This window comes from Alligator mississippiensis, chromosome 1 (genome assembly GCF_030867095.1).
Source record: "Alligator mississippiensis isolate rAllMis1 chromosome 1, rAllMis1, whole genome shotgun sequence".
NCBI lineage: Eukaryota > Metazoa > Chordata > Crocodylia > Alligatoridae > Alligator > Alligator mississippiensis.
This window is the reverse complement of record NC_081824.1, coordinates 162,708,316-162,733,189: the sequence shown is the minus strand read 5'-3', so window position 1 is coordinate 162,733,189 and position 24,874 is coordinate 162,708,316. Positions and strand designations below refer to the sequence as shown.

Here is a 24,874-nt window from a genome sequence, read left to right as displayed (position 1 = left end):
ATACCAGAAAGACCACACAAATTACAAAGTCTCTGTAATTTTGTGCCTGCAATTTCTGTATTACCAGCCCCAAGAATCTACAAATCATGAAAAAGCAAAACCCAAACAAATGAGATGCTTTTTCAACCTGAAATGCACACAAAATGTATAAGCAGGTGCTCTCTTTTGGCAGCAGGGAAAAAGATGGGGCTCGCCCAGAGTATGGATGGGAAAGAGCTTCCCTTCTGCTCCTGCCTCAGGCAGAGTGCTGATCAGCATGTTTCAACAGCAGACCTGGGTGGTGAGAAAATAGTATGAACAGTACTCTTAGTCTCAGAAAAGGGTGGTGCTGCCTTCATATCTTCCAGAATATGTACAGTTCATTCTCATGTTATACATTATTAGCATAAATTCCATTCAAAGTAAACAGAAGTAGCTAAAATGAATGCTAGAAATATTGCTGGTCCACAGTATAACAATGAAGTACTCACCTAGCTAGTTGGGCCAGCTCTTTTTGGGTCAATGGGCTTCCTTGCTTGCTTAAAAGGTTTTTTAGTAAAATCAGTCTGGTCTGAAAAGAAATATTCATCAGTTATAAATTACTTACAAAATTGAATGATGATTATTACTGAATATTTTTGTGAACTAAGCAGATATTATAAATGATGCTTGTAGTATTTATGTTGTTCATATTTATCCCTCTTAAATAAAGACACATGAACTCAGTAAACACTAAAATCAGTAAGTCCACTGGTTTCAGCTGTATAATCATGGTTACTGCACTAGAATCCTGAAATTCTTCTTTTCCTGCTGCTGGCAAGCTAATGAATAGTGCTGGAGGGAAGGGGTATTTTTAATGCTAAAAGAACTGCTAGAATGAGACTAAGCTAGTTTATCTTTTACATTAAAGAATCTCATCTTAAACCAAACAAGCCTGGTTCTGCAAATATACAATATTCTGGGCAGATCAAAACATGCCCTTCGTTATTTAAATAATCGCATTGCTTGTGATGGCAAGTTGTTCAAGGAGGAGGGAACAGCTACTAACAGATTTGATATGAATAGGAATCTTAGAATGGTTTAGGTTTTTGCATTATAAGTGTAATTAGGATATTTGGGGGAGGTTGAAGAGAGATGGGGAGGGAAATCTCCTACACCATAAACATTAAATAAAAGAAAAAGTCAATAGTTTGCAAATGGTCTACAGCTTTGAAAAATTTAGGAAAGGTTTCAAAATTCAGAGAAAAAAAATGTACATAAAGCCACTTACCTCCTCATTTGGTAAAGATACATACACCCGTTTGGTGAACCGTCTGAAAAACAGTAACATTTTATTGCACGAGAAGAGGCCCAATTTTGGGGGGGGGGGAGGGGGGGGAGAAGAAATCAAACAAAAACCCCCCTTAAGTAATCTTAGAGGAGGAGTAACACATCTGAAACCATTGTCCTGGGGTAAAACAAGCCCAGATGCAGATGCATAAGAAAATAGAACTGGGGTCAGAAGATACAGTAGTATACAATAGATATAATTTTAGTAATGCCACGATTGTTTCTTCTTTCTTCTCAGAAGAACGGACATATGAAAGCAAGGCCCAGATAGGTCTCTGTCTGTTATTTAAGCACAGAAACTTTATACTGCCTGAACTCAAATCAACATGCTTTCTGTTCAGAAAAACAGAGGCTAATGCTATTCCTTTAGATAACAGAAGGTGTGCATACTACTCAAGTATATTTAGAGGGTTATTCTGGTGCACAAAAGTGTAGTTTGCTTTAGCTACAGTGAAATTTTGCCTATGTGGAAATTTTCTTCAACATACAGTTTATAGGAAAATCGTCTGATTAGTGGTTCCCAAACTGCAGAACCACACTACCAAACCCAACACAAAAAGCTATAAAAGAGAATGGCAATGCATAGGATACACATTAAACACAAGGGTACAAATCCAGAAGTTTTAAAGATAGAAACGTCATGCACAGCTATTGTCTTAAAGGATTAAGCCCTATAACACTCACAGGAAGAAGGAAAAATGTGCCTGTAGCTTTAAAATATTCACATATAAGCTTCCTTCCACTGGGATTCCAATGACTGCATGGCCAGATTCTTCAGAAGACCCTCTTACCCAATTTAGAAACACCATTACAACCAAAGTAACAAAATAATGTTCCATTCACTCTTAATACCTTCTTGCACTAGCCACCACTGCAGAATCTCTGAAAGACCTTGAGAAGTAGTGTTCATGATAAGCCAATACTAGCAAGCCTGTATTCTTTAATCAAGGACAAAGAAAGGTGTGAATGTGATAGATTATGGTTGAACTGCTGAGCATTTCATACATCCAATACCCAAAAAGAAAAGTCTGGTGTTGTTTCTATGAAATAGTGTTTCTAATGTCAGACTTCTCTCTGCTCCATTCTTTGGGCCTAAAGAAACTGAAAGAGGACTACACAATGAATGGATTTAGACAGAATATTGGCTTGGATCCAAAGATACTGTCGTTTTATACTATTTTAGATTCATGGCACTAAGTGCACAGGTATCCCCAAGAGAAGACTGAAGCACTTAAAGAAAACCCACAACTTACCAAACTGCACTAACAAATTTGTCCAGTACAATTAGAAAAACAAGATACTTAAACAGTAAAGTGTGTAGTTAATAAAAGAAAGTATTTTAAATTAAATTGTAACCATGTGTACTAAAATGGGAATAATTCCAGTACCTGAGAACAGCGTCATCAAGCTCTTGCGGCCTGTTAGTTGCCCCCATTACAAGTATTCTGTCTTCTCCAGAAGACTGCACCTATAATTTTGTAAAACAAGATACTTTAGAAATTGACAACTAAGCAACGATTAAGTCATCTATAAGACAACTTAAGTAGGGCAACTACCTGAATATTAATGTTATGCTGGCCTGCTATAAGCCATTTTAGTTTTGGTTTTAGAAAACAGAGTATATTTTGACTCTCTTAGAGATTCTGTATAGGATGCAAAGGCAGCTTTGTCCCAAATTTATCTGAAAGGGCTAAGGCTGCCAATTAGACAAGACAGTGCTGAAAAACTGCATCACAAGAGAATTAAAAAATGTGGTCGCCCAAGGAAGGCTCCATTTAAAAAAAAAAAACAAAACACCATAGCAAACAAAGAAAACCACCAGCCAAAATTGTTTTACCAGTTACAAATGTTGCTCATTAAAAAAAAAAAAAAAAAAAAAAAAAAAAAAAATCCAGCTTCACTGCCACTCGGCCTCGAAACTACTTTGAAACAGAAGAGGAAATCTAGAACAAAAAAAAAAAAATCACAGCAGGTCAAGAACTTCTGCATCAGATTATAGATCTACTCTGTCCAGTCTGCTGAGTAAGGCTACAAACACACATTACATTTGTCCCAGGATAAACCATATTATGCTGGGACAAAGTGCAGTTGTTCAGATGCCCACGTGTTGTCCCAGGATAAATCCTAAAATGGTTCATAGGATAAAAAGTACTAAAAATTTATCCCAGGACAGCACAAAGTGCGTCCAAGTGGATCTCAGTATTGTATCTTTAACATCTCTTTCTATGCCATTGATATTTTGGTAGGAAACTATATTTTTACTTCGTTTGCATCCTGTCACTTCTAATTAAAGAATGATCTTAAAATAATAAAAAGGTATATACCTATTATATATTTTTATTATTATGGATATCAAACCTCTTTACAATAGCTCAGCTGTACATGGTATAAGCCTAATTAGTGATGACCAAGATCCTCTCTCAAATCTCACATTCCCTCCTAGTGAAATCAAACTTGTTACATCACAAATCCTCCAACAGCAGAAAAGCAAATTAACAGCATAAGCCCTTTTCATCCTACCAGATTCTAGGTATCCATTCTACTTAGTATTACTACAGACATTGAGCTCAACTGTCTCCAGCTGACTCAATTCTCAACAAGCACTGGGTTCTTCCTCGTGCCCAAAATACAAGTTTGCCCCATAGTTCTTCTATGGGTACTGTCCCACTATTTTTTCCCCACCCATGCAACACCATAGCACATCCACAGTTTTTCTCCTCAGAACACTCTCTGTGATATTGCAACAGGTTGATGGGCACAAAACAGAGGGTATTTGCAAAAAGAGTTACTGGAATTCTTCAACGTGTGCGTTCATACAAATATTCTCAATATGAGGGAGAACTCGTGGCAGAGGTGATCCTTTTTATTAGACAAACTAGATATTTGCAAAAAAAAAATCTTTATTTGCAAACTTTCAGGCACAGGCACCCAAAGAACTTTGTCTGCCTAATCACATGATAGGCAGATCTTGAAGGCTGGGGTAAGGCAACCATCACGGAAAGGAGATAAACAGCTTCCCTAAACTAAGAAAAATAATGAAAGTCTTAGTCCTTCAAAACAAAGTGCAAAAGATTGCAAGGAAATAGGGCTAAATGCAACCTGAAGACTAAAGGAGGTGAAAAGACAGAAGACCTGTCATTTCTCACAACAAAAGTAAAGAAAGAAAGAACAGAAAATGCAAAAGCCCTGAACAGAGCGTATCTGAGGCACAGACAGATGGCAAAAAAGATTGATGGACAATATGTTGTTAAGATGTGTGCATTACCTTTTATTTGTTTGGCATGAGGAGGTACATGACTATGGAATGTCCTACAAATATGGTTAAACTAAGGCAATAAGTCTTCAGTTGAAGCTCAGGGCATATATGCACAGTCATAGGTAGAATATGTACATGAAAAACTGTCAATGGAGAAGTATCTAAATTGCTGCTCAGTGAAAAAGTGAGAAATTTAACTGGTAGTGCTCAGCCCCATGTGCCTCATTTCCACTGACCCACACTACCCTTACCAAATTCAGCTAACACACAAGTACTTAAGGTACTTACACCATCAAATTCTATTAAAAATTCTGTTTTCAGGCGCCTACTAGCATCATGTTCGCCTTCTCTTCTTTCACATAAAAGGCTATCAACTTCATCTAAAAGAAGGAAAAAAAAATCTTTGGTAAGGGTTTTAAGCCATATTACAGTCAGTAAGACAAGTATATATCAAGATTTGAATCAAACATTGTTAGTGCAGCGCTCTGATAAAACTCTGATGTTTATTCTTCAAGAGACAGAACCTTGGAAATTAAAGAATATATTTCTACATGCTTTTGACGCAACTCAACAAGAACAAGGTACACATTCTAATAGTGGTAGGTAATTCCAAATGGAATAAGATTAAAAGCATGAAAAATGTTTTTGATTTTTTTTCCAGCAAGTTATATATAAACATGCTCTGCAAGTAGAAAACACTTGGCATGTAAAGCTATCTATGGACAACTGTTTCCTTATTTAAGCTTCTTTCACACACCAATTGGATACTGAGACAAAGTGAAGCCTGCTCAGAAGAACCCCCACCTCACATGAAATACTGCTTGGAAAACAGCTAACTGCTGAGCCCTTCAGATCCGCTTACCTTGCTATAAATTATATTATTACTGGAACAAGTGACCCTCACCCAAATATAGGAATACTTACATTCAAGAAACAATTTTTCCTTCAAAATTTAATTACAGAGGCTTAACAAACAGCAACATCTTACCTATAAAAATTATAGAAGGCTGAAGTTCCCTGGCTACGGCAAACAGCGCGCGCACAAGTTTCTCACCTTCACCCACCTAAACAAGAAGAATTTGTTAAGTGTTTTCCAGAGTTAGTAATAATGACGTATAGAAAAAGCTGCTTACAAACATGAAGTTTGTTCTGACCCATGCACACTGTCTCTAATCCACGGGCAAGCAATTATTTTGGCTGGAGGCCCGCTTAACCAGGCTTGGTGAGCTTTCGAGGGCCACATGGGTAGCCCTGGCTAACATTCCCTCTAAGCTGCGTGGCAAGTGTGGCCGTGCAGGCGCGCCTGGCAGCACAGCGTAAGCATGCCTGCGCAACTGAGAGAGAACACTGGCCCTGGCCCTTGACCACTGCCCTGCCTCCTGGTTGCCATCTTGAGACCAACCTCTGACCTTTGCCACCAGAAGTCCCTCGCCTTGTGCCCTGGAAATACTGGGGGGGGGGAGACAACACTGCCATTTGAGAACCAAAAAAACCCCCACAAATCAAATCACACACAGTCAAACACCTACTATAACAGTTTAATTTTATTTTTTTAAAATATTCTTGTCGTGATTTATGTTTGCGTATTATATATAGAGATGATTCCATAACTCAAAAGTAAAATCTTAGTCTTGTATATTGTGTGGGGGAGGTGTGGTTGGGGGAGGTCTGTGTATTTTGGGATGTGGGAGGTATGTATGTGGGTGTATGGTGGGGAGGGGTATATATATGGGGGGGTTGTGGGGGCAGGGTGTGGGTATGTCATTTGTGGGGTGTGAGGGAAGATGGTGGGGGGGGGATTGTAGGAACCCCCCACACTCCCCCCATGGCATGCAGCCCCCGCCAGCAACAGTGACAGCAGCAGCAGATGAGGGTGCTTGTGCTCAGTGCAGGCTCTGTCACCTGATGGTGCACAGCTCTATCCAGTGCTGCACGTGGGAGCAAGAAGCATAGCTCGGTTGGCCCACCAGCCTCTATCACCAGGGCTTCCCACCATGCATGTGCAGCCCCTACAATCATGTGCCACTGGAGTCAGCTGCCTTCACCGCTCCCGGCTGTGCAGTCCTGGGACACTTCCAGAGGAGGAGGGGAGCCCCAGTCCCTGCTTCCCTGAGGAGTGCCAGGTCCTGTGCAGCAGGAAGCAGTGAAGGCAGCTGGCTCCAGTGTATGGAGATTCCCTCCTGTGGCATGCAAGTGCAAGGGCTGCATGTGCTTGGCAGGGAGCTCCAGTGATACAGGTGGGCTGGTCTGGCTTCACTCCTCACTCCCATGTGGAGTGCTGGCCAGAGCTGCGCCGCCAGGCGGCAGTGCCTGTGCTGGGCATGAGCATCTCCACCTGCTGCTACTGCCACTGCTGCCAGTGGGGGCTGTGCACACCCCCCTCTCCACCCTCACTTTGCACACATGAGCTCTGCACTGCTGCCACCCCCTAGGCACGTGCTGCTGCCAGACCCACACTACATGGTCCAGCCCAGCTGCAGCCCACTGCCCAGGAGGTTAGAAGTGAGGCACAATAGGGTATGTTGGCACAGGGATGTGTATGTGGGAGCCTCATTCTCATCCTCATGGGCAAGAGGGCTGGACAGGGCACAATTAATTGGTGGGTACTGTGGGCCAGATCCAGCCCACAGGCCATATATTGCACACTCCTGCTCTAACCCATCACTGAAAGAAGGCACTGCTTCTCCCCAACAGAAAGAAATAAAAAGCTTCACAAATGGGTTTTGCAGAAGTCTTTGAAGACGCATAAATGAAGTGAGGTGCCTCAATTCCAGTGAGCTTCAAAAGGGAATTGTGCTCCGAACTCACATTGCTTCTTTAAAATGTCAGTCATTAGATTTTTAAAGTCTTTGCAACACTGCAGGCCTTTGTTCAGTATCAGAGATTTTTTGAAACCACGATTCTTTTGCTTGTTAGTATGAAATACATGACTGCAGCTTTGGCTTATCATTATGATACAGCCTAACTTAAAGTTATTGGGCTAATGCAATATAGGATTTTCTTCAGTGCACCCTTCACATTTAAAATTCCATTCTGATTTTTGCTCTGCAAATCCTTCAGTTCGAGATCTTAATGTAATAGTGTTATTAAATAGTCAAAGTTAGCAACCATTACTTACATATTTGGAAGTTAGGCTTGCAGCACTTATGTTAAAGAAGGTTGCATTTGATTCTGCAGCAACAGCTTTGGCCTGCAAAAAGTAAATGATTTTAAAATGGATGACAAATTGGAACAACTGGAGTTACACTGCACTCTAAAAGGTTACAAAAAGAACTTTAGACACTGAAGTATATTGCAGGAAGAAAAAGGATACAATACAACTTACTGGGTATGTCCAGATGAGATGCTCAATGAGCAGTAAACTAATTCTACTGTGCATTAGCGTGTCAAGGCAAACACTATGCTAATACATAGTAGAACTAGTCTACTGTGCATCAAGCATCACAAAAAGACCATGCAACTCTGCTACTGCACATTCACGTAGTATCTCATATTAGAGATATGCAGTAATGTGCAGTAGCAAAGGTGCATTAATGTACATGTAGACTTGCCCATCCTAACTAAACCAGAATCCTACATAGATACTATACTATTTATGTGGTGGTCTGTGATTTGTGAATCGGTCCATGATGCAGATGTAATGCTATTACCCTGAAACTTATAATTACATGACACTAAACTTCCAGTAGCATAACTACAGCAGAGTGACAACCTCAGGGGAGGTCACTGGGAGGAAGCGGCAGAGGGAGGCAAAAATCAAGCGGCTGCTGCTAGCAGTTGCGATCGCAGAAGCAACCAGAAGTCACCACTGCCCCGTACCCTGGGTGTCTGGCTGCATCCTTGTCTGATGCGAGTTTCTCAAACTTGTACTATTATTAGAAAATTAGGACTGCCTAATCCTTAGTTTTACTATATTTATAATATGAAGCTATGATAAGATGTTACACTTGTTAAAAACATCAAGGTTAAAAATGAGTTACAACATCTATATGTTACAGGGGTGTAGGTTGTAGCCACGTTGGTCTAAGGACATAGGTAGACAAAAGTTCTTTGGGTGAATCTGATCTCTTTTATTAGACGAACTTAAACAGTTGGAAAATAACTTTTAAGCAAGCTTTTGGGTTCAAAAACCTTTCGTCAGGCTGAGGAAGTTTCAGCAGCTGGTATGCATACCAGACCAGCCTCTGGCTTCTTTACTTTCCATTCCATCCAGGGAGAGCACACACCAACTGCAGAGACTTCTTCAGCCTGATGAAGCATTTTTGAACCCAAAAGCTTGTTTAAAAATTATTTTCCAACTATTTAAATTGGTCTAATAAAAATATCAGATTCACCCAAAGAACCTCGTCTACCAACATCTCTATGTTATTTTTCCCCCCCACACACACACATTTGGTAGTGAGGAAACTTCACTTAGTTGGGGGTTTGTTTGTTTTTTGCTTATTTTTCTGTTCCAGTTACACATTGATGAGAAAATCTTCAGAGGAAAAAGGAATAAAAAACACTTCATATAAATGAGGACATTCTTTTCTTTGTACCAGTTGTACCATAATCAGTGGAGATAAAAAGGAAGATCAGAAAGCTGAAGTGTTTTACTTAGTAGAGAGGCTTGACCCACTCTATGTTTTACGCTATGCAACATATCTGCCAAACAGAACTAGCAGTTAAGAATTCAAGTGTGTAAGTATCCTTAGTTCAATGGAATAGTATGCTTAACCAGGGACTGCCTCATTCTTTTGTATACAAGAACATGAATGTATTAATTTAAAATAGATTTACATTTTTATAATTAAATGTTATTAAAATAAATAGATAAACAGTAGGATTTTCACTACTTTTTAAATGTATAAAATAAGAACGTGTGGCATTGTCATAAGGGGTAGTTTAGAAAGACAGCACTGCTTATAAGCAGATGTCATCCTCAAAAGCCCTTATTTATGGGGGTGGGGTTCACCCAAAAGCTAAGGCAACGTTAGTATCTGGTGAGATGGGGTATTTTTTTAAGTTCCAAGTTCAAATATTAGGTCAGCCACAAGCCACATCTAGGAAAGTACTACAGTATGCAGTTACTCATGAATAAATATAATTTTTCACTCATGAATGCAGAACCTTGAAAGCATGGAAATACACCAACAATGGATATTCACTCTTAGTAATTAAGTTAGCTTAATTTAATGATGCTGTGATAGATACCTCCATCCCTTCACAAATCTCTCACATTCATTGCCTTATGAAGCTGCACTGGTAGAGATTTTTCTGGCCGATACTGATAGCTGATTTTTAAGGAGGCATATCGGCCGATACTGATCCGATTTCTGATACCCAGCCCAGCAGCGTGGACAGCTGCCTCCGGCTGATAAAGTCTTGTGTGATAGAAGGAAAGAGGGGAGGGAAGGGGCTGGGGGGCACAGATCAAGGCCCCCCGTGGTGAGGGAGGGTGCAGGACTGGGGACAGCACTGCCCAGTCAACATGGGGCAAGTGTGAGACAGTGCCACGGCTCACCTGGGGGGCGTGTGGAGGGGAGGGGAAGCTCCCGCTGCTGCGCACCACTGGTCCAGGAGGGCATGGTGGGGGCGGAGGGACACGTGTGCCCCTGGATCTGCTCAGGGTGGGCTGGGGCCAGGGCTCCACCAAGCTCTCCCTAGTGGGGCAGGGCTGCGGTGAATGTGTGGCTGCAGCGCTCCTCCAGTAGCCCCTTCCCAGCGCAGCTCCGCCTTGCTGGGAAGAGCTTGGCGCAACCCTGGCCCCAGCCCGCCCCAAGCAGACCCGGGGACACATGCCTAGCATTAAAATATTATCAGATAGGTGCACAGAGCTCCATGCACAAATTCCATATTCCATTGAGTTTCTTTGTGTTGGTGACAGAATTTTATAAAACTGGAAGATACTGCAGTGACAGAAATTAAAGAACTTTTAACATGTAAATAGAAAGCGTCTATTAAAGCACCACAAAAAAAATCATTAGTAGAATTGGGTTCCAATAGTATTTTTTTTAAATGCCCAAGAAGGATGTCCTGATATCTTGGAGAACAAAAGCTCCTGAAAACAGTTTTTAAATTGAGATCTGCTAACTAAAGTGAAAGTAATTCTCACCAACATCGTTTTTCCATTTCCTGGAGGGCCAAACAACAACAGTCCTCGTGCAGGAGCTCTAAGTCCTGTAAATAACTAGAAGAGAGATACTGCATTACAAGAAAATACCTTTGGAAGGTTAAGTAGTGTAACTAATTGGGAGACTGGAAAAATTCTACAGAAATTATTGCTCTAGATTAAATTCTTGATCTCTTTCACCTAACAAAACATACTGAGCTCAGAATATTTCAGTGCTCAAAATTCTGACTCATTCATGAGAGTTGGAGACTTTATAGCAAATAAAACATCTGAATTGTAAGAAAAATAATAGCCCCGGACCAAAGCATACTTGGCTCACAAATATAAAAACAAGAACCTAAAATAGGGACAGCAGAAAAGGAAGAATTACTGGAAGCTAATTAAACAACAGATAACCTTAGAGTAAATCTGAAACTTCCAAACAGATGACAGGGACAAAATTAAGGAAATACAATTATGCAATGACAGCCTCTGCTGCACATGCACACGAACACACGCATGCACATGCACACACCTTCTAGTAGCTGGACCCTCTAAACTGGCCAAACAATGGATGTGGCTTTATTTAGATGGCAAGTGAGGGCTTTTCTTTTTGTTTTTAGTTATTTTGTGCTATCAGTGTTTTCACACTTACCATAAAATAGCTGCCTTAATTCATCTCTTATTACCTAGCCATACACTTTCAAAAAGCTATATATTTTCATCTTAACATGCTCTATCCAAACAAAAGGAGTACCGCTAATACAAAAAAGAATATAATTCTACCTCTCCTTAATCTATCACGTCATAACTTTATCCTACAGCAATACACTTGACTTTTCCCACACCAAAATAAGGCTTTGCTTACAAATATTTCCATATTCCCTTTACTGGAAGTCTTTTGTGAAAGGCTTTTATCCCCCTTCATTAAATTTTCTTCAGCCTGAACCCAGCCTTCCTTTCATCAACATGCAGTTCTTATCCTTCGTGTAATTACTCCATCATTTATATTTTTGAGCTATTCACTGCTTTAGTTTCAAACTATGATCTTGTTTGAGTATCTTTTCCCTACAGACAGATGGCATCAATTTCTCAAAAAAACAAAAACTCGATACTTGAATGTAAAATTGGCTCATTAAAAAACAGAGTAGTAGGCACACTCACCTCTCAACCATTTATGGATAGTTTATTTTTTTCCCCACCAAACAGTTAAAAAAAAACAAAACCTCTCAGTCTTTCACTTTTCATAAAGCCTTTAAATTATTGTGAACTTCTGCATGACCAAAGCAAATGACATACTCTTCAGGGTGATCGATGAGCTCCTACAATCATCCCTTATGCTATTTAGCCAGTTTTCAGTAAGCAGCACGTAAGACTGCCGATAGCCATCTTTTAAGAATGCCTCAAATTCCTATATTGCACTAGGGCATGTGGTTTTGCCTAGCGGTCACTGGCAAGATGCTGCCTCAGCAACTAGATCACTCTTTATCAATAGTGCTCAGTATATTCCTTTGCCCAACACTTGGCTCAAACATGTCCCCCAATTGGTAAACTAGTCCCAAGGATGTCTTCAGACAAAAATTGGTCTCCGCATGGCCTGTGCCCTTGCTTTTCCTTCTCAGAGATATAAGGCAGTTTACATCCAAATTCATTTTTAAGCAAAGCGTTCATGAAGGTAAAATTAAACAGACATAGTCTGATTTTAAAATATTTCCATGTAGTTTTTGCATCTTCAATAACGTAGCAGGATGTTAACGTAAGACAGCAAAAACTGAAAGTTACTTATTCTGTAAATAGTTCTACACCTTGGAAAGTAAAGTACCACCTGTGCGGGATTCTCATTCTTAAATCTTTACAACTCTCATCTCCAATTTATTAATCACTGAGGGCAGTAGTAATGAGAAAGGCGGCACAAGCTAGGCCCCCAGCATGCTATACAATGTTAGCGATGCCTTGTTGAGATCCTTTACCTATTTGCAATATTGTCTTTTGGCCTCATGTAGTTAGATTCTTTTCAAACTCCAGAGGTCATTGCCTTGAGTGTTTGGTATGCTTTAGTAGTACTTGCTTTTGGCAGCTACTGAATGCTCTTGGCATTCCAAGTTTGTATGGCTCAACACTTAACTAATGTGCCAGCAGTTATTTGTGTAACTGGATAAACTCTGCTGGGTAACACCACACTCTTACTATGGCACGTCAATGCCTATTTTATTCCTATAAGCTAGCATCTGTGTATGCACGCTTTGCTGGTGAAGCTTATTTTTGTTAAATGTAGTGTTTCTCCTGATGCTGCAGGGGATTTATTTATTTTTTAATCAGGTACTGTGCTCTTGGAGAAAGAAAGACTATTCAATAGCTTCATATCCCTGCCTTGTGTCACAGGACTATGCCCAAGATTGAGGCAATTCAGTAAGTGAAGAACGCCACTGTGTGTATACATGAGTGCATGAGTTGAGAAAAGCTAGGATGCCATCTGATAGTTACCTTGGATTAACAAAACCACAGTTTAAATCTAAACATTAGTGTGCACCTACTGATTTTAAATGTTAAACTGTGCTGCTGAAAGTCAGACCTTAGAGTCAGCCTCAACTTATAACACACGAAACAAACCCCACAAACGTCTTACTGGAACACTAAATAAGTTGCCCTTCTATCAGACGTAGTATAAACATTGACACCAATTGATATATTACTGAACTGTTCACGCTGCTCCTTAGGGCCATTACAACTCTATAGCTTCCAAGTTATTAACAGGCAAATATCATGGAAATATTGGCATAGACAACGTTCAAAGATCACTCAGAAATGCTCCACACAGCAAGCACAGATTGTCAAATCTTTCTGTAGCTCTCTTAGCAGAATTTTCCAAAAATGCAGATAAGGCCACAATATATGAACTCCACACCTCATTGAGAGTTAATATTTCAACTAGTGGATTGTAGGATTTAATTTTACAAGAAGGAACATACATTGTCCCCTGTATAGCGTTTCTCAGCTGCTTCAGAAAGGTAAAAAATATATAGTGAACATTACTCAATTACTTACCTCAGGTCTGAGGGAGGGAAGGATAACAATTTCTTGCAGTGCTTGCTTAGCCAGCTCCTGCCCAGCAATATCATCAAATTTAACAGTTGGCCCACTAACAAAGAAATGGAATATCAATTAGTCTAACAATAGGACATTATTTTCTTGGACTGCAGCTGACTAATTGAATGCGTTTAACTGCTTATAAAGAACCATTTTGAAGCTAGCTACAATTCATAATTCTGCACAATATGCTACAGAAGCATTAAGTCACTTTTAAAAAGGATGAAAATTAAACATTTCAATGATTTATCCAATGCAAAAAATTTACAAACATGGGTGTGCATTCTTTCCATAAAAGGAATAAGATTAGCTTCTTATTTAAAATATATCTTAAGAAGCTACATTTCTGAACAAAGTAAATTTTTGTGCATTTGATTTACCTGTCAACAATTTCATTCAGAATAAGATTAGCAAGATTGCTGTCCACATTTCTAAAAATCTTCAAGTCTTTCTTTTTTCGAGCAGCCGTTGTAGGAGTAGAAGGCTTATTAGTTCTGCTATTTTTTGGAGTAACCTTAAGAAAACACAATCACTTGAAAAAGTAATACAATTAAAAAACATATGTAATAGGATTGTGTACACATCACAAATCAAGTTCTAAAATTTAGTATAAAAAAATTTAAAAATTGTCACATTTGACTATAGTAGTTTGTCACAGACCACACTCACTATGCTAGAGCATTTCAGCCTTCAGCTGTAAGTTTTTTCAGAAGTTTAATACTAGTGCTGTTATAATATGAAGATTAGTCCGTTCACTTTCCATACAATGACTGATATTTTTCCAGAGACCATTCATAAAGACTTTGAACTACTGCCAGTTTTGAGATTTTCAGCCTTTTACTAGTGAAGCTACTTCTGTAATGCTTGGTAATGGAGCCCCTTCTTTTTCACTTCAGGCCATGCCAATCATTCTAACAGTTTTCTATCTATTGTCCATTCTAATTATTTTCTAATTTTTTTCCTACAACAATTGTTTGATGTTTAGGGTAGATGTTCTGTCCTACTGATGAAGGCATTTTATTACCATACTTCAAAAGGAAGTGGAACAAAGCGATTTTCACATGTTTTATGAGGAACATACAAAATATATTCCAGCACCAACTTAACTGTCAGGGAAAGGAGTTAGTTTTGTTTTTCATTTTTTCCTTTTGCTTTTTTAATTTCACTTTGGAACCAAGCTCATACATAGGAAGTTTCAGACATATAATTTAGCATTTAAAAAAAAAGTTAAGTGACAAATATGTTGACAGCATTCATATCCTAGATTTCAACCTTGTGGTTATGAGACTGTAAGACATTAAATTAAAACCACAATTTGCCACAAGTTTTATACAAAGCATCCACTGACTGCTAATATTTTTGTCCCTGGCATACCTTGTGCGTTGAAGTTGCAGGATTAGTTCCTTGTCTAGATACAGCTGATATCGCACTGTAACTAGGAGTTCTATGGTGACCTGAAAGACCTGTGGGTCCAGTTTTTGCAACGGTTTTTGAACGAGGAAGAGAATTACTTGTGTGCGCTAATGGATCCTTCTTTTTTGGAATTGCTCCACTTTCTATAAAGGAAAAACCAATGCCATCGTGAGAATATATTAAATGATCAATATCCTATTAGCATAAAAAGTGTACTTCAAGTCATTTATTCCAACTTTGTTGCCTACAAGCTGAGACTTGTTTTTAAAAATGGTCAAAGCCTAATATTTTAATGATGCCATAAAAAAATATTATTCTGCTTAATTAGCCTTTTTTTTTTAAAAAGAAAAAGCAGCTAACAGATCTCAAGCAAACTTCTTTTTTAAAAAAATGTTTATAAACAAACGTTGAATTAAGTCTCATAACAGGAAAAGGCATCTTGCATTACCTATCGTGGAGTATTACAGAGAAAGATGAATAAAAGATTCAAACATTTCAGGAGGTATAAAAATTCTACAGTAAAATCAGAAAGGTGACATCTCCAGTTGCCAGGTTCAGAGCACTACTTCCTCACAGAACTACGCACCGCATGATGGATGTTAGTTGGCAGTAATTTTATGAGCACTTTCCACATTTGTTAAAGTCATTTTATTATGTCAAACTAAGATTTATAGAAATTCCCAACTTAAACAACTGAAGGTTGCAGTTTAAAAATCTGAGGGACTGAGAATAAGAAATTCAGAGTAGTTTCCTCAAAAAAAAAACAACCAAAAAACAAAAAACCCCAAACCAACAACACCCTCCCCCTCTGAAGAAGCTTCCCTTACCATCAAAACTCATGGGAATGTGGTTTTATTGTAAAGTATTATTAAAAAGAAAAAAAAAGTGTACACAAAGTGCAATACACTCCACATATGCCTGCCCTGATTCTCCTCCAAAGCAAGAAGGCAGGCTTCAGCAGGTAACCGATACTAACCACAGCTGGCTATACGTATTGAGCAGCTAATTTGGCTTGTAAGGTGAAGACGACATGTATATACACTGGTTTCTGGTCTCAATTCAGAAGGTTCACGTGGTAAAACAAGGTTCTCTGCCTCAGGACTGCCGAATGGCATGAAAATAAATAGCATCTATGGTCCAATAAAATCCAGACACACTGATAGAGGAGTAGTGTTGGTTCTTCTATCAGTATATACAGGAAGAGAAAGCAGTACATGTTTCCCTCACTTTATGCTGCACATGTTCCTGGAAAACGGCATATAACTTGACTTCGCATAAAGTGAATCCACTTTACAGTATAACAAAAATAGGGATACGTTCCAAGACCTTGACTATATTGACCCCCAGACCCATTTCTACCACTTTTACAAGACAATTTTGGTACTCACCAACAGCAGACAGTAGACACAAGCACAGAGTGGTAGTGAACGTTACCATAATGGGGATGGCAACTACAGGAACACATGTTGCAGACAACGAGTGGGAAGCACAGATCCACACAGGAGACTATTTTGGTGTGCATCACTCCCACAATGCACTGCACAAAGTAGCCAGCTGTGGGCTTCCACCACACCAACTACATAAGAGAGAATTTACCTTGCATACATCCAATTTTTGGTATAAGAAGGGTCATTGCATGAGAGCAAATTTGTACATACAGAACCTGCATAAAGCAAGGGAAACCTGTATTTTGTAGCTTGTAATGGGAGCATGGAAAAAGCAGGCTTAAGGCAACTTCTAGTTAGATAAACGGACAAGGTAAAGTTAAGAAAGGTCATTTGATGAACTTTCACAACAGTTTAAAATGTTTTAAATAGAAGTCAGCAAAGACTGCAATGGAGTATTTTAATTAAATCTGCACACTTTCCCAAAAAGTTGGATATATGATAGTGTGGAGAACTCCCATAAGTCTCCTTGAGACTTTAAAAAAAAGGGGAGAGAAATGCTATTGAGAAGTCAATTTCTGCCTAGAACATACTGCATGCTCTAGAGAAAGTACTTTCAGGAAAAGAAAAAAAAAAACCCCTCATCTTTACCAAAACACACAAAAGTAGTTTAATAAAAATATTTCAATGAAATGGAAGCCCTAGGTACTACAATTTTTTTTTAACAGAAACTCCCTTATCCAAGAGCCTGAACTTTCTCCACTGTAAGTTAGAAGTTTCTGAAATCACTGAACCACAATTAAGTTGCTGTGGGTGTTTATAACCATGAAGGACATGCTGGCATTGTAAATACTTTACAAGTCAAAACTCTTTGGTTTATGAGATTCACACACTTTTCAGGCACAGATTAGAGTTTAAGTGAGCCACATCCTAAGGAGTGTGTCTACTCTTGGCTGTGCATTATATTTAAGAAAAAAAATTTAAAAAACCCAAACAAACAGCAAACTGCACATTTGTTGCAGAACATTCTGAGAGTCAGATCTAGTAATTTAAGAGGGGAGGGAGAGGGGGAGTCTGGCTAAAAGAACAAAAATGAAATCACTTGGAGGAAGTTTGTGAAGTTACCCAATGACTTCCTAAAAAGGTGAAAAATATTGTCCAGAAATTTCTTCATTCAGACCCTGTGATCAATGACCAAACTTCCCAAAGGAGGACTGGGAGAGGGAAGAAGATTCTAAAGCTCATTCTGAAACTGAAACATACAAATCAAGATCAGGGTAAGAGGTAGTTTAATCTTAAGTACGACTATGGTTCACTCTAATTCTCTAGAGTGGTCCATGGGGGTCATGTTTTCTATATTTTAACTTCCACATGTAAAAGACTTCAAACGGTGCTAAAAAAATTTGTCTAGTTATTTCACAGTTTCATTACAGCATAAAAGCAGAGTTCCCAACACTAGTTTCCACTGAGGAAATGAGTCACTGAAATATCTGATCAAACAGTTCAAAATACAAGCTTAAAATGGGTTGCCTTTCTATAAAGTGTGAATAAGGCTACAGCAGGGGTAGGTAACCCTAGCAGACGTGCCAGAGTATGGCACTCAAAAGCAATTTGCTTGGCACATGCACCTTGGGGCGGATGACAGGAAAGGGGCTAGGGCTGCACTGGCCCAACAAGGATCAGGCCCCTCATGGCTGCCCTACTGTCCAGCCCTGGCACACTAACATCTTACAAGTTGAGGTTGCAGGTGTTTTTGGCAATCTGCCCTAAAACGATGCCAACCCCTGGGCTACAGTTTGCAACACAGATATGGGAACAGAGAGCTGTCTAAAAGGCCCAGATCTCAATACAAGGCAATTTTTGGCTCCCATGACTTTAAGCCAGTCTCATGGTTTCTGAGTGTTCAGGATCAGCAATAGTGACATATCTTTTGCAGAATGACATACTGTAGGTATTTTAGAGGCAAACATGAGTACATTTTGCTCTGCATATGAAGTACCCAGAAGTCTCAAAACAGTTTTTTAAAATGAAAATTCACCCATGTTATACTACAGTAAGACTAGTTTCTTCTGTGAGCAAACCTAACACACTAACACATTACATCTGTAAAAATATAACAGAAACAGGATGCAATCTGATTTAAAGAAGTCTTAGCATCTAGACATCTTGATAAGGATGAATTCCTACATAAAGAACTATGGAGATTTACTAATAAAAATGAGACTAAAATCCTGAACTGAAGCCAGGCTACCTGAAATTATCTGTGAAGTTCATGAATGTGGAGAGCCCACCAGCAAAATGTCCACTCCGATTCCATATACCACTGTGTGTTAAAATTAGCACTGATCAAAAAGGCTCTGTGCACTTATTTTTTTTTTTTCCAGTTAGCCTCAAAACTGAAAATGTAGGCTACGGTGACTAACATAAATGTAATGAGGGTAAAGACTTCCAGGCCATCATATGCAATAGCCTTTTTCTAAAATCTGCACTGGTTTATATAAGGTAGTAAAAGATGTTCTGCTAATGGCCACAGGACAAGTATTCTGACCAAGATGTTATTTCACATTTAAATTCTGCAATGAAAAAAACCCCTCAAAAGTATCTAGTATTTGGCACTGTAAGGATTAGAACAGAATAATATCAGTGGCTTAATCATAGTGGTATAATTGCATCAAACCAACCTTGGAATAATTTGTAGACTGAGTTTACAAAAGCTTGGTCAACACATGAATAAGCGAACATGTTTAAGTTAACAATGCCTACCGAAATAAAGTTTTCCTACAAGTCTTCCCTTGCCGTAAGAGAAATCCTAGAGCTAAAGTAGAAATCTAGCCTCACCTTGCTGCTTCCTTCTTTGCCAATATATAAGTTCAACGAGCGGTTGTAGCTGCCAGATACAGAAGCACAGACACAGACTGCCCATCAGGGTATTAAGACCATCTGACATCTTACGTTTCTACTCAATTCACCTACCAAAAACGCTATACTCTTACGCATCCAAGGCAGAAAGTAGCCAAAATTGTGTAAAGGATTTCAAAAGAATTGGTCGATTAAATTATGATGAAGAATACTGAACCCGACTCCACTAGAAGAAGAAATGGACTGAACTTTTTTATATTACTGAAAAAAAGAATATAGCTGGATTACTGTTCTTACTGTTACAGGAATCTGACTACGCTAAAATCTATGGAGTATAAAATAATTAATATGGAAAACTAATTATTCCCACATACATTTTAAAATAATGTTATTTGGTTTTAAAAACCCCCCACATGCACAATAAATAGATCACTATTTTCAAAAAACAAGCAACCAGTTTCTGTTGTGTGCCTTTTAAAGTTCTATGTTTAAGGAAGTAGCTCTCAAATACTATGTTTCTGCTTTCTTTTTTACACAGTTGTCAACACTGAGAAAATGAGTTAATTAAACTCTAGGATAAGTAACAATTCTAGTGCAGTACTCTTACAAAAACTGTAACAAAGTCATTTCAATTTGCATTTAAACTGCTTATCTGTGACTTTGACACACAGTACTACACCAAACATAAGTCTACCAAAGCATGCATAATTAGTTATCCTTTGTTCACTTGGAATAGCTTTTGCAGAATAATCAAGTCTATTTTAATTTCTCTTTTAATAAATCAATTCAGGTATTTCAGCTACCCACATTTAAACTCAAACAACTAAATTCCTTGTACTTCTCTTTAAAATCTACTAATTGCAGTGTTTCCCAACTTCTTCCAGCCCAAGGCACACTTACATTAATAAAAATGTTCTGCAGCACACCAGTTAAGGCATTCCCCATCCTCATACTTATTGTAGCTCATTGTAGGTCATTGCCATGGCAAAATTCTGTGGCACACCTGTTCATTTCTGACAGCACACCTTTGTGCTGCGACACACTGGTTGGGAAACACTGGTTTATCATACATTTTAGGGCTGTTGCTGACATAGCTATTAGGGCTATGCAAAGCTTTGGTAGCGGATTCAATTCAGAGGAGATTCGGCCCAACTTGGCGGCCAAATCTCCAAATGCAAATTGAATCAGGAGACCCATTAAAAGGACCGAATCGAATCGGAAGCCTCTGAATCCATTCGGAGAGATTCTGAAGGCTTACAGCAAAAAAGAAACTGAGGGAGGGGGATGGGGTGATCTTTCATATACAGAAAAGGCTGAGGGAAGGGGGGCGGGGGGAGATTGCTCTAATATTGGCATCTGTAGCTGGCCAGTGACTGTGATCTTTCTCTGAGTTCCCTTCCAGTCACAATGCTCTGGGGAGGGACAAAGAAACAACATATAAAGCTGTGTCTGAAGTGATCTGTGCCTTTTGTGAGCTGAGTCTCTCTTGGAGCATCAGTGTCTGAAAGGCTCTGGCCTGCTAGGTAGTCTCTCTTCTTGTAAACTGTATCCAATCCTTTCCTACTTACACTTGCCTACAATCCTTATTGTTATCCCTATCCACTCCTTTCAACTTATTCTTTCCTCAAAATCCTCTTATTTGTTCTTGTTAATCTGTCTTGATTCTTTTCCCCCCACAAAAAGAAATCTGTTTTTCCTGACACTGTGCAATCGCTGTGCAGGAAAGCACAACTTATATTACACACACACATTTTCCAGCACATCAAAAATTATGAAGTGTGCTGGAAAGGCAGGTGCCAGGTCTTCTGACAGGGGAGGAAGAGGAGGCAGAGAGAGAGCTGCAGGTTCCCTCAGCCCCAAAAAGACACTCCCCCTCTTTCCTGGCAGCGATGAGTCTTCTACTGCTAGTGGGAGCAAGGATGTGGTAGCAGCACCTGTACCACCACCACCGCTAACCAGAAGAGCGTGGCATTCTCCACCCCAAATTCAGTTCCTAGCGTGAGCCTTCCAGTGCCAGAGGAGGAGCTGGATCTGGAAGCAGAGGAGCTGAGGGCCATAGCAAAGGAAATTCTGGGGAAGGAGGGGGAATCTGAGTTTGTGCTCCACACCCCTCAAAGTTCCCCTAGAGGCAGGTCTCCTTCTCTGGAAGGCACTTTGGAGGAGGTTGTGGGGGCAGGTGGCCTCCTGTTGTTGTGCCGCTGCCTGGTGAGGGGGATAAGGTAGAATCATTGGGATCATTTTGAGGTGGCAGATGATCCTGGATATGCTACCTGCCAGCACTGCCAAAGGCAGATCAGCCGGGGCAAGGACGTGAAACACTTCACCGCCATGGAAATGCTGCTGCATCTCAGGAAGCAGCACCCCCTTGCCCTTCCAGTACCCAAAAAGAAGTTCCCCTCTCACTCCAAAGCCCCCATCCCCAAGAAGCAGAAGCAGGCCACCCTGGACCAACGTGGGAAAGGAAGAGAAAGGTGGACGCATATTCTGAAGGCAAGCGAGGTCACCCACAGTATTGGGGAGATGCTTGCTCTGGATGGCCAGCCCTTCTCCTTTGTTGAGCATTCAGGGTTCAGGAAGCTCATGGCGCTCGTGGCCCCAGTGTACCAAGTATCCACACGCACCACCTTTAGCAGGACAGTGGTGCCTTCCCTGTATGAGGCATGCAGGGAGCACTTGAGGGAGGACCTTGCACTTCACCTCAGACATCTAGAGCAACATGGGGTGATCATGCCTACCTCTCCCTCACAGGATGGAAAACTGAAACAGAAGTCCTGGCATCGGCTGCTTCAGGCAGAGGCAGGAGCAGGCAGGCAGGGGCACAGTCCAGCAGGGAGCTGGAGTGGCACGGTGTACCAGGCAGACAGGTGGGCAGGCACTGCTGCCCACATGTGCCAAACCCAGCTCCTCCTGAGTAGCAGTTGGGGGGGGGGGGGGGGGGGGGGGGGAGGCTGGACTGGGCACCACTCCTCCCAATTGGGGAGCAAGGGGAGAATGCTGCTGTGAGCACCGTCTGTTCACAAGTTCACCCAAATGAATTCTTGTCTCTTTGTTAAGCTGTTAAGACACTCACTCAGCACAGAGAAAAAAAATTGGCAGGGTGAACCTGTCTGCTGCACAGTGCCAGCCTTAGGGGTAGGTGACCATCCAGGGTGCTGTGGTCAGGGGGCGCCACTGAGAACAGCCCATGTGAACAGCACAGTACTCTCTTCCAACCCTGGCCAATCCCTACTCCAGGCAGAAGGAGCAGTACCCAACCCAGCCTGCCCCCCACCTCCAGGAGGAGCTGGGCCAGGTATGTGCAGGTGGTAGCAGCAGGGCCTGCTCACCATGCTGCTCTGCCTTCCCCAATGGACTGCAGCCTTCCCTAGTTGCCTCCAGCAGCACCGCTGACTGGGGGAAGGGGCCATTTCCCAGTTTTTCTGTAAAATAATATGGTCACCCTAGTTATTTAGGAGTATATGGCCGGGGGGGGGGAGGCAAAGACAATCATGTAACTTAGAAACAGGTTTCTAAAAAGCCAAAATCTGATACTAATGCTTAAAAAAATGCCAAAGACTAGCCAAGAAAAAGGCAATTACATATAACAACATATAAAAAGAGTTTTTTTACTGATCTACCATACAAGTGATGCATGATAAGAGCCAGATAATCTTCGCTATTTAATCTGTTTCAAATTTTTAAAAGCAGCTTATTGTGAAGTTGTGAAGAATTTTTTTCTTGCAACAGGAGGATGTGCGAAGGAACAACAATGGCAGGGTAATTAAGTAACTAAAGTATAAATGTGTGGGAACTGAACCTTTAGAAGGTCAAGATAGGGCACCACCTTACTTTCAAACAAAGTATTGAAAAAAATTACCCAATCTCTCTCTCTCTTGATACCACTGGCATCCCTTCCAGCAAAGGCAAAGAGCAATATCATGGTGAAAGGCTCTGATGACCATTAGGAAGGTATCCTAAAGCATACCTGGGAAACCCACGTTTCATGACAGCCTCCAGTGACAGCTTGTTTTCGGGGGGGAAGGGTGTTGCTGCTTGTTTGCTTGGAGATGGGGGGGGCAGCAAGGCTTCCCTCTTCTTGCACAGATGGAAATTTTGGACAAGGTTTTCAAAACTATATGCATTCCAAACTCCCACCAATTTGTTTCAATAGGGTGGGACCTAAATAGATTTAAACACGTGAGCACTTTGTCAGAAGTGCCATGATGGGTCAAACCACTGGTCTATCCAGCCCAGTAACCTGTCCCCAACAGTGAAAGGAGTGGATGCCTTAGAAGGAGCATATAAACAAGGGCATATCTTGAGTAATCACTCCCCAGTCATACCCTTCCCTGTATCCACAACCATTGATTTGGGGACACATACCCAACTGTTCTGTTTAATTGTTATGAATGGATCTATCATCCATAAATTAATTTAGTACCTTTCTGAACATGGCTACACTATCTGCCTCTACAACATCCAATGATAAGTAATTCCAAGTTAACTGTGCACTGCTTAAAAAAAGTATTTTTTCTTGTTAGTTTAAGACTTGTCTCCTGCTAATTTCAGCTAGTGTCCCCCAATTCTAGTATTTTGGGACTTGGTGAATAACAGTTTTCTATTCACTTTGTCCATATCCTCTGTGATTGTATAGACCTCTATCATACCCCCACCCCAGTCTTTTCCTTTCCAAACTGAAGAGTCCTAGCCTTTTTAGACTCTCCGGGTATGGCAGCTGCTCCAAATGCGTGATCACCATCACTGCCCTTCTCTGTACCCTTTCCAATTCTACTGCATCCTTTTTGAGATGCAGAAACCAGACCTGCATACACTATTCAAGATGTGGACACACCATGATATGTATAGTGGCACGATGACATTTTCTGTTTTGTTTTCAATTCTCTCTTAAATGATGCCCAACATTATTGGCTTCTGGCTGTTGCATGCTGAGCTAATGTTTTTAGAAAACTGTCTACAATGACTTCAAGATCTCCTTCCTGAGTCATAACAGCTAGTTCAGAACCCAACATTGTATGTATGTAATCAAAGATATTTTTCCCCATGTGTATTACCTTACACTTGTCAACACTGAATTTATCTGCCACTTTTTTGCCCGTTCAGTAGTTTTGTGAGATCTTTCTTTAGCTCCATTCCACCAGCCTGGAATGCGACTAACCCTATCATCTGTGAACCTGGAGATTTTAGTGTACACCCCTATTTCAAGGCCATTGATGATAAAAATAAAAACCAGGCCCAACACAGATCCCTGAGGGGCCCCATTTTTGACCTCCCTGAATCCTGAAAAATGACCATTCCACCCTACCCTTTGCTTTTCATCTGTTAATAAGGTCTCAAAACTATGAACAAAGTTTCCATCCAATCCTGTAGCAACCCATTTTTTTAGAAAGCATTTGGGGAGGGATCTTGCCTACACAGCTTTTTAAAAATCCAAATATATTTATGTCAGCTGGATCACCCTCGTCCACATGCTTGGTA

The 24,874-nt window shown here is 40.4% G+C and overlaps 1 protein-coding gene across 4 annotated transcripts in view; it reads right to left on the bottom strand.

Annotated features, from left to right (window-relative positions):
- Window positions 1-24,874, bottom strand: part of SPAST (spastin) — a 67,906-nt gene that overhangs the window by 16,956 nt on the left and 26,076 nt on the right. For all 4 annotated transcript variants that reach the window (XM_059716193.1, XM_059716191.1, XM_059716184.1 and 1 more), the window contains 10 exons: window positions 15,117-15,298; window positions 14,123-14,256; window positions 13,701-13,794; window positions 10,659-10,733; window positions 7,683-7,754; window positions 5,553-5,628; window positions 4,853-4,944; window positions 2,697-2,776; window positions 1,250-1,292; window positions 471-550 (listed from right to left, as the gene is read on the bottom strand). In XM_059716193.1, coding sequence (XP_059572176.1) covers window positions 471-550; window positions 1,250-1,292; window positions 2,697-2,776; window positions 4,853-4,944; window positions 5,553-5,628; window positions 7,683-7,754; window positions 10,659-10,733; window positions 13,701-13,794; window positions 14,123-14,256; window positions 15,117-15,298 — 928 coding nt within the window. The remainder of the gene's footprint in view (window positions 1-470; window positions 551-1,249; window positions 1,293-2,696; window positions 2,777-4,852; window positions 4,945-5,552; window positions 5,629-7,682; window positions 7,755-10,658; window positions 10,734-13,700; window positions 13,795-14,122; window positions 14,257-15,116; window positions 15,299-24,874) is intronic.